Source organism: Mus musculus, chromosome 12 (assembly GCF_000001635.26).
Source record: "Mus musculus strain C57BL/6J chromosome 12, GRCm38.p6 C57BL/6J".
Lineage (NCBI taxonomy): Eukaryota > Metazoa > Chordata > Mammalia > Rodentia > Muridae > Mus > Mus musculus.
In genome coordinates this window covers 79,130,788-79,147,221 of record NC_000078.6, presented here as the reverse complement: position 1 = coordinate 79,147,221, position 16,434 = coordinate 79,130,788, and the positions used below count along the sequence as shown (strand labels likewise).

Sequence of the window (16,434 nt, the reverse complement as noted above, 5' to 3'; positions counted from 1 at the left end):
TTCAGCAATGCAACAGAACAAATTCTCAAATATATTTTTTCTAGAATAAAAGGTCAGGAGCTAAGGCTGGAGAGATGGCTCAGAAGTTGAGAGCACTTTCCGCTTTTCCAAAAGATCTGAGTCATGCATCCAGCACTCACATCAACTGTCTATAGCTCCAGGAGACCCAGGGCCCTCTTCCATCTTCTTCAGGCACCACAGCACATAGAGCACGTACATACATACATACATACATACATATATACATACAAATAATATGTCTCTTTTAAAAAGTCAGGAGCTCAGGTACATATGTAACAGAGGATGGCCCTGTCAGTCATCAATGGGAGGAAAGGGCCTTGGTCCTGTGAAGGCTCTATGCCCCAGTATAGGGGAATGCCAGGGCCAGGAAGCAGGAGAGGGTGGGTTGGTGAGCAGGGGGAGGGGGAAGAGATAGGGAGTTTTTGGAGGGGAAACCAGGAAAGGGGACGACATTTGAAATGTAAATAAAGAAAATACCTAGTTAAAAAAAAGTCAGGAGCTGGGAATGTAACAGTGGTGGAATATTACCTAGCTATACAAAGCCCTAGTTCTGGCATTTGAGATGTAATTGCAGGAGGACCAGAAGTTGTCTGTCACCTTGGTTACATAAACAAGCTCAAGGCCAGACTTGTCCCAAAATAATAACAAATCAATCAGAGGACATAAATAGAGAAGCTATTGAACATTTATTTGTTACAGGGGCTCAGGCACTGATCTAACTGCTTATCATAAATTTTTATTTCAGACTCCAAATAATGAGGCAACTGAAATAATGTTTACTGTATAGATGAAGAAACAGCAGAGAAGGAGTCTGCTGAGCGCCAAAGTCAAAGCCTACAGCTAAGACATTTGGAAGGCGTTTGATTTTTGTTACTGTTTTTGTTTTGGTTTGTTTGTTGAGACAGGATCTCACCGTGTAGCCATGGCTATCCTGGAACTCATTATATAAACCAGGTTGGCCTCAAAGTCACAGAGATCCACTTCTACTTCTGGAGTGCTGGGAAACCATACATTTTATTTTAACATTTGCAGAGGTCGGTTAAAGATTTAGGCTATGACCAATGCGGTTTCATCACGAATTTAAGCTGTACAGTTAGGAACTTTCCTCTTGAGCCCAACTCATTCTAAAGCAGAACTTGGAAAGAATACAAAGATGAGAAGTCTTAACTTGAAACATCAAAGCATAAGGCCAACAGACCAACCTTAATCATCAATAAAAATGGGTATTAGAAGCAAAACTATTCTTTCTCAAAAGATATACCTTAGCTAAAAAAAATTATGAACCTTTTGATCAGTGCACTGTTAAGAAATAATTATAAAACGATGCACAGGAGACCTAGTCAACTAGAAAAAAAGAAAAAAAAAGAAACTACAGCCAAGAAGGAGACAACTATGACAACATGCTGAAGACACTGAGAACTGGTCTGGTCTGTTTGTCTGCTGTGGTAAACACCGTGACTAAAATCAACTTGGAGAAGAAAGTATTTGGCATACACATCTCAGGTCACAGTCTATCACTGAGGGAAATCAGAGTGGGAACTCAATCCTGGAACCTGGAGACAGGAACTAAAGCAGAGACCATGGTGGAATGCTGCTTATTAGCTTGCTTTCCATGGCTTTTCCTGGCTTACTCGTGTATAACCCAGCACCACCTGTCTAGAGATAGCAATGCCCACAGTGGTTGCTACCTCTGTTGCTACCCACAGTGAGAGCCCTTCCACCTCAATCATCATTCAAGAAAATACCCCACAACTGGGTGCATGCCTTTATTCCTAGTACTCAAGAAGTAGAGGCTAGTGAATTCCAAGCCACCCTGGTCTTCATAGGAAATTCTGGGCCAGCCAGGGCTACTAGATAGAGAGACTCTGTCTCAAAACAAAACAAAAAGCCCCCACAGCCTTGGGTACAAGCCAGTCTAATGAAAAAATTCTTAATTGGTATTACCCCTTCCTAGATGACTCTAGCTTGTGTCACACTGACAAAATAACCAACCAGCTAAGAACCAACAGAAAAATTACCAAATAAAACAGCTGTCTTAAAAGGTTTGTGTGCAGGGGGCTACTGATGAGATAGCTCAGCAGTTAAGAGCACTTAACTGCTCATAGAGAGGACCTGTGTTTACTTCCTAGCACCCACATGGGTGACTCAAAACCTCTTTGAACTCAGTTCAAGATGATCTGACACCTTCCAGCTCTGGCACATAAACGGTGTAGATACATATATGTTTGGAGAAGGGCTGGACAAGGTGGCTAATAGAGTAAAGGCTCTATTAGTAAAGGCTCTATTTGTCCCCAGCCAAACGACCTAAGTCTGATCTCTGGCTCTGTAATATGCATGGTAGGTGGAAAGAACAAACTCCTAAAAGTTGTCTGCTGACTTCTACACATGTACCATGCCATACGTGTGCTCATACATACAATAATGTTAAAAAAAAGTTTGAAGATTCACAGACCAAAAAAAAAATATGTGTTTTCCAAGTCCGTGTGGCTGGAGAGGTGGCTGAGAGCATTTGCTGGTCTTCCAAGGGAGTTTCCACCCCAGTACCCACTTTGGACCACGTACACTCTCTTCTAACTCTAGCTCTGGGGGATCTGAATTCTCTTCCAGCTCCCCAGTCACCTGAACACACGTGGTACACTAGAGGAGGGTGTAAAATTCCCTAGAGCTGGAGTTACAGAAGTTGTGGAGCCAATGCAGCTACTGGACTCCAGTCCTCAGGAATAATAAAGTGCTCGTAAGGGCTGAGCCATCTCTGCAGGTCAGCGGGACAAGTCGTGAATGGTTACTATTCTAGAATGTTTCTGCCTCTTTGTTAACCACAGCAACTTCCTTAAACGTCATCAAGCATAAGGTTCTTTTTTTTTAATTAGGTATTTTCTTCATTTACATTTCCAATGTTATCCCAAAAGTCCCCCATAACCTCCCCCACTTCCCTACCCACCTACTCCCACTTCTTGGCCCTGGCGTTCCCCTGTACTGAGACATATAAAGTTTTCAAGACCAATGGGCCTCTCTTTTTCCACTAGGCCATCTTCTGATACATATGTAGCTAGAGACACGAGCTCCAGGGGGTACTGGTTAGTTCATATTGTTGTTCCACCTATAGGGTTGCAGATCCCCCACCTCCTTGGGTATTTTCTCTAGCTCCTCCATTTGGGGCCCTGTGATCCATCCAATAGCTGACTGTGAGCATCCACTTCTGTGTTTGCCAGGCCCCGGCATAGCCTCACAAGAGAGAGCTATATCAGGGTCCTTTCAGCAAAATCTTGCTAGTGTATGCAATGATGTCAGCGTTTTGGAGGCTGATTATGGGATGGATCCCCGGGTATGGTAGTCTCTAGATGGTCCATCCTTTCATCTCAGCTCCAAACTTTGTCTCTGTAACTCCTTCCATGGGTGTTTTGTTCCCAATTTTAAGAAGGGGCAAAGTGTCTACACTTTGGTCTTCATTCTTCTTGAGTTTCATGTGTTTTGCAAATTGTATCTTGTATCTTGGGAAGCGTGAGGTTCTTGATGTTGTATAGGAAACTGGAGCAAGTCTGGTATTTTGAAGACTATAGTATTTACTATTAAAGGCATGATGGCTATTCTTGATTATCAACTTGCCTACATCTGGAATTAACAAAACCCTAATGGCTTCTTCAGCCTGTGATGGAATTTTTCTTAATTAAATCATTTAATGTGAGAATTTCCAATTCTAATTCAGACTTTGGAGGTGGGAAGATCCACCTTTAACCCAGATCTTTTGAGGTAGGAAGATCCACCTTTAATCTGGGCCATACCTTCTGCTGGAAGCCTATAGAAGGGCATGGGAGAAAGAAGAGTTTGCCCATTCTTCTCTTGCTTGCCTTCACTTTGCCAGCACATCCATTCCTTTGCTGGCATTGGGACCTAGTTCTTCAGGATTCCAGTGTGTCCTCAAGACGTCAGCTAAGACATCCAGCTTCATGGACTGAACAACTACTGAATTCTTGAACCTTCTATTGGTAGACAGCCATTGTTGGACTAACTAGACCATAACCTGTAAACCAATCTAATAAATCTCCTTTATATATATATTTATGAGTGTATATATATATATATATATATATGTTCTATAAATACTATTTATCTAGAGAACCCTGACTAATCAAAAGGTTATAATAATGTTAATATTAACTTTCATAACTACTTGCCAAACCTTTAACTCATAGAAATCTCCATATGGCCAATAAGAAAGCAAGGGCATTAACGTTTCAGTGGATAAGATTAAGTAATAGAACTTAGGGAACACCTAAGTCCAATCAAGGATGCCAGGGCATAAACTGAGATAAGCCTAACAGAAAACAATATTCTACTCATTTAAATGTACTAGCCAGAAATGAGCTGCAGCAAGTACTCCAAGGAAGAGAGACTGCACTTCATGGGAGGATATGGTTATTAACTGTGCAGCTCAGGGGCTAAGCATGCACCAGATCCTGGGGTAGAATAATTGCTAGCATGCACCAGACCCTGAATTTGATCCTGACACCAATCAGCTGCTGAAGGTAGTTCAACAGATCCACTTATGTATGAATGTGGACTCTTAAGATTACCAACTCTGAAGGACTGGATAGATGTCCCAGTGATGAATAGCAATGGCTGCCTTTGTAGACCTGGGTTCAATTTCCAGTACCCACATGGTAGCTCGCAACTGTAACTCCAGTTCTAGAGGATCTAAGGCCTCATTTAGCCTCTGCTGGGCACCAGACATACAGGCAAAACATCAACACACATAAAATAAATCGTTTTGTTTTGTTTTTAGAGAGTAACCACTACTTCTCACCAAACAGCTTTCTTGTGTTCCCATTTGCCTCCCAGGTGCCTCACATACCCACAAGGGCTATTTCTCAATCTAATTATGCCAGCTGCATGCAATTTTGATAATTTACATGTCAACATGAGTCTGGCTATTAAAACCTGATAAGTTCTGCCTTGTGTTTCCACAACACTAAGAGGCAGACCCTGAATGGGATTCGCTCTTGAAAAGGTATGACTGCCTCCCTAACTCGACTCTTGAATTTTCACCATGTAAGTAGCAGGTAATGAGTAGGGACAATGACTGCAGGAATCAAGGACTGGCCCTCTGCAAGTACAATTTGTACCAACACTGTCTTGCTGTGCATTTTCCCTCCTCCCTTATAAACAATAGAAATTCTTTGAAAAAATGAATAAGAAAGTATCTAACGATATAGGCTCCCATTTTACTCCCCAAACCTGACAATGTATTCTTGAAGATCTTTATGTATAAGATTATGAGGTAGAATTGGCTAAGTTGCTGCAGCTAACTACTCAAAACATAGTTCAAATACCCATGTTTGCTTACCATCCGGGTAGACAGCAGACTTTTTTCTGTGCAGTGATTCAGAGACCTAGTTCTTGACTTTGTCATACCTAGGGTTTTGCTCTTGTATGTCTAAGGATAGGTCTCCCCAGGTTCAAGACAGCAGGAACAGGAAAAGGCACAGAGAAGGTCCTTTCCAACCTATGAGACACACCACAAACTGCACTGCCTACAGCAGACATTGCTCAGCAGAAAGGGCCCAGTTCTCCACAACAATGCATCACTACACATGACAAAGGCAGTAGTGTCTCAAAGGTTGAACCAATTGGGCAATGTAGTCCTGCCTCATCCACCATGCTCATTGATCTCTTGCCATCAGATCTCTTCAATCATTCTGACAGCCTGTAACTTAACCAGCAGAATACAAAAGGTGCCTCCCAGGACTTTGTCAAATCCCAGAGCAGGAGTTCTTTTTACTGCAGAAGAAACAAACTTATTTCACAATGTCAAAATGTGCTGATTGTAATGACTCCTATTTTGATTAGTAAACATATATTTGAGCCAGGCATAATGGTGTAACTCTTGAGTGCCAGTTCTAGTTTGAAGCTCGCATGGTCTATGTAAGCTACATAAGCAGACTCTACATTTAAAAAGAAATGTTTGGGCCTAATAACAACTTAAAATTCATGGTCTGAAACTATAAGCAAATACATTGGGGCAAGAGCCCCAGCCCTGTCACCAGAGATCATAGAGGAGTACTATCAAAGGACAGTGAGTTTCTAAGCCCTTCCTGCAAATTGTATTTAAATGGTTACAAGGATTGACATAGTAACAAGGAAGGGGGCAGGCCAAGGGGATTGCAGGTCACATGAGACAGCTTGCTAGTTCTTCTCTCCGCTCTTCCTATTATACTTTCTTTGAAACTGATGTTGTAACCTAGAACTTCCCAAAACTTGTTTACCATATGTCTGCGTCATTGTTTCATGAACCAGTTTTGGATAAGAAGACCCAAACAGAGTCACACAGTAAATAAATGAAATCACTAAAGGATAAAAAATAAATACACTTGCTGTTGGAGTTGTTGACTCGAGATTTTTTTTTTTTTTAAATCACATGGGGACTGGAGAGATGAGTAAGGGGTTAAAAACAGTTATTGCTTTTGCAAAAGACTTAGCTATAATTCCCAGCACCCAATCGCATCTCAAAACAGTCTGTAACTTCAATTCCAGAGGACCTAATGCCTGGGACCTCCTCAAGCATCGAGCACATACACGGTACACATCCATGCATGCAAGCGAAACAGCCATAGATAAAGGTAAACTTAAATTGTTTTCTAGTTTATTACATGAATTTTGGCTTAAATTTAGGGCTCTGAAATAGCCCCACACAGAATTTTTCCACTTTGTATTACATATTTATGTGAAGCAGCATTCTCAAAGTTGACTATAGACTAAAATCAATAAATATCAATCAACTCTGAAAAACATTGACAATAACTATGTCTGGCAAAATCAAATATTCAGCCAAGATTTGTTTATTTTTTTAATACAGTCTTACATTTGTACCCAGATCTGCCTGGAACTCTCTAGGTCCCTTGATGGCCTCAAACTTGTAATGATTCTCTGTTTTAGCCTCTTAAACCCTATTTGTCAGTGTAAGCTAGCATACTTGGTTCAGGATTTAATTCTGTATGTAAAACTAAACACATCCATCTCATAAGTATATGAATTTGCTATTGTCTTTAATAAATGTTAAAATAGGGATACTAATTTATGATGATTAGAAAATGTTTGACTTGTATACCTATACATATAGAATTGGATAAAAATTTTTCAGGTGAGCCGGGCGGTGGTCTCAGCACTCAGGAGGCAGAGGCAGGTGGACCTCCAGATTCAAAGCCAGCCTGGTCTACACAGTGCCAGAACAGCCAGGGTTACACAAAGAAACCCTGTCTCGAAGCAGGGGAAAATTCTCAGGTTAAAAAGAGTCACAAATGGTAAAACTTTAAGTCCTAATACAGATCAGGAGTTAACATGGTAGAGGCAGACCTTCCATCCACAAAGATTTTCCTCTGGAGTAAACCTGTTAGAGTAAACTAATCAGCTTTCCTAGAAACCAGACATGCCCATGTAACCAGCACCAGCCAACAATGTCCTGCCATAGCTTCTTAGAAAGGGAAAAGTTCTCCCTTTGTGCCTTTGCCCATCCACCTATCCTGCTTCTGCTTCTAGAAGTGAGTATACAACAATTAAGTCAGAGCCTTGCCAACAGCACACGTTAAGAATCTAGATCTGAGGCACAGAGCCACCAAACCAGTTCTGGGCCTCCAGATTGTTTGCTTGAAAGTGAAATTAATTTTTCCCCCCAGTTGCTGACATCTCAGGCTCTTAGGTGTAATGCTAGCTACCTAGATACAGGGATTGATGCAGACTCTGATGATAGTATAGGAAAAACTGGCTCTTGTAAATACAACTAATTTGGGAGACGACAGGGAGAACTTGAGAGAGTTTGTACCTGAGTTGGTAAAGCAAGGGCTTGAGATTACAGACAAGGAGCCATCACAGGAAGTAGGAGCAAGACTTCAGAGGAAGTTGGTGTTGAAGACCATGTGTATTTGTTTTCTGATAAAAGATCTCACTACATAGGCCAAACTGGGTTCTGTGTCAGCCTCCTAAGTACATACTGGGTTTACTGGTATGTACTACTATGCCTGCTAGACTGTACAAGTTGTCCTGACTTGTATATGTACACTGTAAAAAATTCAGAATGTGTCTTTAAAGGGATTGGAAAATAGCTCAGTAGTTAAGGGCACTTGATGCTCTTTCAGAAGACCCACTTGGATTCCCAACACAGTCTGTAAGTGCAGCTCCAGGGGATCCAATGCCCTCTTCTAACCTCTGAGGGCACCAGGCACTCAGGTGGTGCAATGTATACATACATATATACAGGCAAAACACATAAAATAAAAAAATAAGCAAAAGTTGGTTTTTAACAGAATACCCAAAATACAGTCCACAGAACTCAAAAAGATCAACAAGCTGAAGGGCCCAAGTGAGGACACCTCAGTCCCACTTGGGAGAGAGAAGAAAGCAATCACAGGATGGAGGAGGGAGGGAGGGACCTAGGAGGGAAAGTGGATGGGGGTTGCAGGGAGAAGGGAACCTGGCCTGGTTCTGGGTGAGGGAAAAGGACTGAAGCCCTGAGGGCCAGCAGAAAGAATGGAAACAGGCAGCCTCTGGAGGTAGGAGGTTGGAGGGACCCTCCAGATTGTATCAGAGACCTGGGAGGTGAGAGACTCTCAGGACTCAAAGGGTGGAAGATGGACCTAACCCTTCAGAGAGGATTGGAGGCCCCAGGGAGTTTAGAGGTCTAGTTGGCTGGGGGGGGGGGGGAGGTGTTATGGGATGTAGAACAGTCCGAGGGTGGATGGAGAGGGGCTAAAATCTGGAGTCTAAATAAATAAATGACCAAAAAAAATGCAAAAAAGAAATAGATCACCAATAGAGACATCCAAGGTGTAACAGTGTAGGGAAGCCTACTAAAAAGCTATTTCTCAGGCCTCAGCTCCTACTCCCCCAGGACCGATGGCTCATCCCACAGGCAGTGTAGCTCAGATAGGACCAAAGCAATGTGGTAATTTGTGCTAGAGTCTTGCTATGGTTTTGAATGTAGCCCCTCAAAAATCGTGTGTTGAAATTTAATTAATGCACCAGTACTGGGAAATGGGCTTAGTGGGAAGTGTGCACTCAGATCATGTGGGCTTCCTCATATGCAGATTAATGCCAACTACAAGAGAGCATGAGGCTACAAAGTGATTCTTGTTCTCTTTTGCCATGTGATGCTTTCTGCCATCACTAAATGTAGTCTCTTAACCATGGACTCATCGGTTTCTACACCTAGAGCCAATACATGTCTGGTTTTTTTGTTTTTTGTTTTTTGTTTTGGTTTTTCGAGACAGGGTTTCTCTGTGTAGCTCTGGCTGTCCTGGAACTCACTCTGTAGACCAGGCTGGCCTCGAACTCAGAAATCCGCCTGCCTCTGCCTCCCAAGTGCTGGGATTAAAGGCATGTATTGCCGTTGTGCAGTTTCATAACTTTAGATTTAGAGCTTTGATAAATGCCCAGTTGGTTAAAAAATGTAAGTCTTATTTATTTTTATTGTATGTACATGTGTGAGTGCCTGCATATGTGTATGTATGTGGCCCATGTGCATGCCTGGTACCCTTGGATGTCAGAAGGATGTGTCGATCTCCTGGAATTAGAAATACAGTGTGTAGATGCACGTGGGTGCTGGGAGCCAAGCCCCAGTCCTCTGCAGGAACAGGCAGCACTTCTAACCAGTGGGCCATCTCTCCAGCCTGAATTAGGAATTTTGATAAATGCTATGAGGGAGAATCCTTTTATACATTTTATTTATTTTCGTACAAGGGTATCTAGTTATCCTGAAACCATTTATAAAAGATTATTCTTTTCCCTACTGACTTGTGTTAGTCAAATAAAGACCAGCCGTGTAAATAGAGCATTCTAAGAAACTCCTGGAGTTTTAAATTAACTACAATTTCCTGTGAACTGTCTTTTGAAGATGCTAAAAAACCTGGATAGAAGACTCAACCCTTTGAACATAGCAGCCGTGCCTAGGGCTCAGGAATACGTTCTGTTCATAATGTAGACCCGACTCAGGGTCTTTGTACGTGCTGTTTTCTCTGCCTGAAATTTGCTCAGACAGACGTCTTTTCTTCCTTCCCAGGGTTTGCTGACTCAGCTGCTTTTCAGTGACCTCTATCTAAGGGTCGATGCTTACCCATCTCCAACCTTTGCTGTCCCCATCCCTAGCTTCCGTTTACTCTGTACATGGTCACCTGACATATTTCTGTGTTTTCCATTTCCATCTCCCATCACATCTCATTAGGGCATTGTTAACAGGAATTAATTTTGTCCATTAGGGTTAAATCTAGTATCTAGAATTCATCAGCACTCTAACACAAATATGCAAATTATACAACTCTGTACATAAATTATCAATCAGTAAGTGGATATACTCATATTTTTGTTTTGAGACAGGATCTCGCTAGCTACCTCTGTAACTTAGTACATAGACCAGAATGGTCTCAAGCTCACAAAGTTCTACTTGCCCCCACCTCCAAGTTAAAGATGTGCATGCTTTGCCCAGCTCACCATAGTCTTAGTGCCTAAAAGCTGTTCTAAAGAAAAATAACCCTGCCAAGCAGTGGTGGCACATGCTTTAATTCCAGCATATGGGAGGCAGAGGCAGGCAGATCCCTGTTAGTTCCAGGACAGCCAGGGATACACAGAGAAGCCTTGGCTTGGAAGAGAGAGAGAGAGAGAGAGGGAGAGAGAGAGAGAGAGAGAGAGAGAGAGAGAGAGAGAGAACAGAACCAAGCTGGGTACTATGCCACACACCCATAATTCCACAACTCAGGAGGCTAAGACTGGAGAGTTGTGAACTTGAGGCCAGCTTGGGATACATAATGATAGGTACTAAAAGAAACAAAGAGAAGGATGGGTGGAAGGAGGGAGGGAGAGGGAAAGAAACCTGAAGATGTTGAAATTTTTTCAAAACAGATTTGAGGCATACTTTATATTAACTCACATTTTAAATTCAACATGTTTTCATGGGTATATATAGCCCTATAACCACCACCACCACCACACTAAAAACAGACTGAAAAAAAAAATCAAGTAACAATAGGTCCATTTATTGAGAACTTGGTATCTGTAAGCCAATCAAGACTTTAGACTGCTGTTCCCAGAGGTCACATTAAGGAACGTGACAGTCCAAAAATCAGAGCAGCACCAGCAGGAAGTTGCTGAAATACAAAAGAATTAAGACACACTCCAAGATTAAAAGCCAAAGAAACTAAACTAGGAAGCTGTATTAAAAAAAAAAAAAAAAACAGGACAAAACAAAACAAAACCCAGACTGTGTAAAAGGGGAGGGAAGCAAATAATCAAGGTCTTCACAGTCCACTGTTCCTCAGTGCTGCTTATAAAGTAGCTTATTAATGGCAAACCACAGAAACCGGCCTAAGCAGAAAAACAACTTACGAGTCTGAGACTTTCCTAAAATCATTAAAGAGAATCTTTAAGAATCTAAGCCTAAAGCCAGGCATGGTGATACTGACCTACATGTAAGCCTAGGGCTAGGGAGGCAAAGGCAGAGGGTTGCTGTAAGTCTGAGGCTACCCTGGAGTTCCCAGCACTAGGGTTATACAGTAAGACACTGGAAAAAAAAAAAGTCTAGTTTAAATGCTTGCCAGGAATAATGACACAGGCAATACAGAATGATCCAGTGACGGGGTAGCATCACTGTCCCTTCTGGAATTTCAAATCAAAATTTGCTATGCATGCTTCCCTTGGGGAAACCTAGGTCAAATGGCCACAGCTTTAGCTGCAATAAAAAAAAAAAAAACCAAGGTGGAATGTGGAAACTGAAGACCTGAGAGAGAAGAGCCACAGCCATGTCAAGGCTTCATCTGCTCCAGATCCACACTGAAGCTCTGAGCCCCGTGGAGATCCACCCCCTTTGCCATTATAAGTAGAAAGAGTGTTCTATGCTTAGAGACAGCAGCAAGCCTAAATTACCACTTTGAGGTCTCACTCTGGAATTGTGGTCATGTGACTCAGCTGTGCTAGTGAAGAAGCCACACGTTCCCGAGGCTGCTGTACAAAAGACCTGGGCAGTGTTGGTAGGTCACAGGTGCTGAAACTCAAGAAGCCACTTGGGGATTTTCCGGTCCCTCATCACAAAGCTCACATTATTTTTTTCCTAGGACATTTCTTCTTGGGTTCACTTGGCACTTCTTCAGATAGCAGAAGAGAAATCTGTTTTGCTAATGCAAGACACTGCTGATAGAGAGCCTGAGGTGGTCGTTTAGACAGTAGAGATTTTAAGGCTGAGAGTGGAGACCCAGGAATTCCAAGTCTGCGTTTGCTTTCAGAGATTAAGAGAACCTCAGGAGGCGGGCGGGCGAGCTGCACTGTATGACGGTGATGGCTCAGCCTGGCTGCCTCCCACCAACTCACGCCCAGGGATCTGCCTGCCTTTATTTTGCTGGGTTTCTTATCATAAAGCTGCTTGCTTCCTCCTCACCTCCCAAATGTTCTCCTCTGGGTGAACACTTCACTCTCTCCTGGCCTCCTCTCCCCCTTGATTGGTCCTCTTCCTGAAAGATCCTCTAAAGCCTTCAACCGATGTGTTTCTGGCATTTGTCCATTACGACAGACCCAGGTGACAGACACGTTTTATGTATGTATGTGTGCATATCTGCATGTATGTGTGTGGGCATGATACAGTTTAGGGGTCTTGCCTGGGATTGTTTTTTTTTTTTTTTTTTTTTTTTGCCACCTAAAGAATTTAAGAACTACGAAAACTCTTGAGTGCAACAGGTTTGTTTCAGCAGAGCAATCTCAAACACTACCAACGGAAACAGACACCATCGGGAACAGACACCAACGGGAACAGACACCATCGGGAACAGACACCAACGGGAACAGACACCATCGGGAACAGACACCATCGGGAACAGACACCAACGGGAACAGACACCATCGGGAACAGACACCATCAGCAGTAGAAGGAAGGTGATTATTAGGGGTGAGGAAATGCATACATACAACAGAGGCACAGAGAAGACAACCATCTAAAAAGACTAGAAAAATCCATTCTCTTCTGGAGGGCTAGGGTTTCCAAGTCTCTGAAGAGTTGGTCAGTTTATAGAAAGAGAGGATGGGGCTGGAGAGATGCCTCAGTGGTTAAGAGCACCAATTGCTCTTATGAAGGTCCTGAGTTCAAATCCCAACAACCACATGGTGGCTCACAACCATCTGTAATGAGATCTGACGCCCTCTTCTGGTGTGTCTGAAGACAGTGACAGTGTACTTATTTATAATAATAAATCTTTGGGCCAGAGTGAGCAGAGGTTCTGAATTCAATTCCCAGCAACCACATGATGGCTCACAACCATTTGCACAGCTACAGTGTACTCAATATACATAAAATAAATAAATCTTTAAAAGAGGATGGCTGACTGGCATGCAACTATTGTGTGACTGGCTTTGAACTTATTGAGCCAGCCTGTCAGCAGGGCGCCTGCTAGTGGGAGATAAAAGCCTACAAGGCATGTGTTGTAAGCTGCCAAGCTTTTGTCTCAAGTCAGGAAAGTGAGGTAGAAGTTGGCCATCTTGGAAATTCTCCACCTTTATTAGATAACCATGGCCCCTATCCCTACCAGGAGTCTCTCATATGTATGTGTACTATGCGCATGCCTGGTGCCCATGGAGATCAGAAGAGGCATCAGATGCCCTACAAGTACAGTTGTGAGCATCCATGAGGGTGCTGGTAACCAAACCTGGGTCCTCTACAAAGACAGCCAGTGCTCTTAACTGCTGTTGTCTCTTAAACCTCCTCCCCTTCTTTCAGTTCTGCCCCAACTCTGGCCTTCCTCTAGAAAGCCATGCTTGCTTTTCTACCTTTGTTCTAGGGCCTCATCTTCCTTTTACAGGTATCTCAAACCCATCATGTTCAAAACCACCTTTATTTCATCTTCAGATCTGCTTTTTGCCTAGGCTTGGTGGCACACACCTTTAATCCCAGCACTTTGGAGGGAGAGGCAATTGTATCTCTTCAAGTTCAATAACAGCCTGGTCTCCATAACAAGTTGTTGTCTCAAACAACAACAAAAATCTGCTTTTCTTGCTATCTTTTCTTATTTTCCATTTCACACAATCACTGGTAATCTAGTTACTCAAGCCATTCCAAAGACATCACAACCTCTACCTTATGAGAGACCACCCCATCCTTGGACATTTGGCCCAGACTAATTTGAAAGTGTTTAGGCCACTACAGTTTTGATACTCAAGCTGAGGTTGGCTCTCTGTAATGTGGCCCCTCACCTGTATGCCATCTCAACATACTCACTGGTTCACCAACTTGCTGTTTGTGGTCAGCTTTCATCTGTCTTTGTTCCCTATCATGGCCCCGCATAAAAGGGACACATTAGACGATTTCATTATTCCTGATTCTGAAGGATGAGGGCCCTTGAAATGGCTTCATGATCATCAACTGTTTCAGAGTAAGAGTTGACATCTGTAGTTCACCCTGATTCTGCATTCCTGTCGCCAAAGCTTTCTATCGACTGTGTAAATCATAGTCACAGCAGCAGAAAAGATTTGTGAATGGTGCTTGAGACAACTGGGGACATGCTAGCCGTATTTGGGTCAGATACCAAACAGGTATTGAAATGTGATGCCACAGTACTAATAGTTCTCCACTAACTGTAGACATGGTGTTTATCTCGGAATTCTGATTTATTTCTGGTCCTAAAAGTCTAAACACTACCTTAATTACAACACAGAAAATTGCAAATCTGACTTCAAGGAATGCCTGTAAAAATGCACAGATCTATCTAGCTCTTACCTCATCTGCAAGGAGTCAGAACTCTTCCATGGAGGAGGCTAGCTAGGAACTGCTTTGAACAAGTCACCCAAGTGATTTCATAATTAGGTAGTTTTGGGGAAAAAAAAAAAAAAAACATCTACATCAGGGTTACAATAATACAAACCCACTAGCCCCAGAGAGGAAATGGTTTGGAAAGAGGCAACACGTGTGGTGGATGACTCAGGCTTGGCTCAAGTCTGAGTTAGGAAAGCTACCTTGTAACCAGGAAAGGTTAACTGAGCAGTTAGCTCTTGAGCGAGCTAGAATCCTTAGCTGCACTGGCAGTACACTGGCAGTACACTGTTCCAGGACCTACTTTGCTCTGCTTCACTTTCCCCAACACTATCTGCAAGAAGACTTCCTCTGAAGATTCCCTGATAGATGTTTATCTGCAGAAGGAATCCAAAGGATACCAGATGGGAACAAATTACAGGTGCCAAGCTGCTACCACAGGATCAGGATAGAAGAGATGAGATTCTGAACAGGTTTTTTCCCCTTCCGGAACAAACACAGAAATCCAACCACTTACCCAACCTGGAGAGCCTCTTCAGCAAGCCAGCTTCTCGAATGGCAGCTGGACCATATTCCACTCCTAGCTTCTTCTGTGAATCATACAAACCCCACAGACATAAGAGAAGGTGAGGAAAGGAGCAGAAACACTTTGACACAGAAATCTCTGCTGCTACCCGGAGCTCCTAAAAGACTCCTCTGCAAACCTTTCACAGCATCAAAACTTCTACTGTAGAAGGCTGATCGTTTCACTAAATGCTTAATGGGCGGAGGGAAGATTCTGTTCTTGAAAGCAAATCAACCTTCTGAGTCCCTCACTGAGAGCCAGACCAGGAAAGTCTCGGATCAGGAAAGGGCTCAGTGAGCTTTGATCCGGTACCTGTATCTGGCAGAACGCGGCACCTAGCTTCCCCATCAGTGAGTGCGCCCTCCGCGACAGCAGGTTCCTTTCATTGAAGGCAGAACAAAGCCCCTTCGTCCCTCCCGCAGTTGCAGAGACCGACATCAATTTCTTTCCAGGTTAATGCTCTTTCTGCAAGAATAGAACCTGAAGCCTGCCTTAATCCCCGGTCACCGTCTCTAACCTCCTCTCCGACAATTTCTCAACGATCCCGGTTTTGCCTTCTCCAGCTCCTCCATGGAATCCTCTCTCTTTTCCTTCCTGTCATCACCCCAAAGCTGGAAATGCCCACTCTCCGTCGTCCTGGAGGCCGCAGATGCTCGCTTCTCGATGCCCACTTCCCTCCCTCTCGATGCCCAGTGCCCTCTCTCACCCCCTTGCCTTCCATCAGTCCCTCATCTCCATCTGGGTCCAGGAAAACCCAACGTGCGCTCCACGTACCCGCCATGGGATCCCGCGAGCTCTTCCCCCCGTTTTTTCCCCCCTCCTCCCTCCTGGCCCCAAGAAACTCTCTAGGCTTAGTGTCCCGTCAGCTCGGGTCGCAGCTCTCACCTGTCCCCGAGAGAAAGGGGCTCCGACTATAGCTACAGAGTGGACGGATCTCGTCAGGACGCAAGGAATTTGCCCGTGGAGGAGACGGGAGGCGCTGCTCCTCAGGAACATGATTGGCAGGGAGGGGATTACCCTAGGAGAACCGGCTCGGTGCAACTCAGGACCTCGAGTGAGTGCAGCCTCCCACAGCTTC

The 16,434-nt window shown here is 43.5% G+C and overlaps 1 protein-coding gene and 1 long non-coding RNA gene across 2 annotated transcripts in view; one reads left to right on the top strand and one right to left on the bottom strand.

Moving 5' to 3' along the window:
* Nucleotides 1-7,092, top strand: part of Gm40462 — an 8,547-nt gene extending 1,455 nt beyond the window's left edge. The window contains exon 2 of the long non-coding RNA XR_872845.3: nucleotides 767-7,092. This is a non-coding gene — a long non-coding RNA (predicted gene, 40462). The remainder of the gene's footprint in view (nucleotides 1-766) is intronic.
* The window catches only part of Arg2 (arginase type II), a 25,514-nt gene extending 9,080 nt beyond the window's left edge, over nucleotides 1-16,434 (bottom strand). Inside the window, exons 1-2 of the mRNA NM_009705.3 lie at nucleotides 16,242-16,434; nucleotides 15,309-15,381 (exon numbers count right to left, since the gene is read on the bottom strand). Of these exons, the coding sequence (NP_033835.1) occupies nucleotides 15,309-15,381; nucleotides 16,242-16,352 (184 nt within the window). The 5' untranslated portion in view covers nucleotides 16,353-16,434. The remainder of the gene's footprint in view (nucleotides 1-15,308; nucleotides 15,382-16,241) is intronic.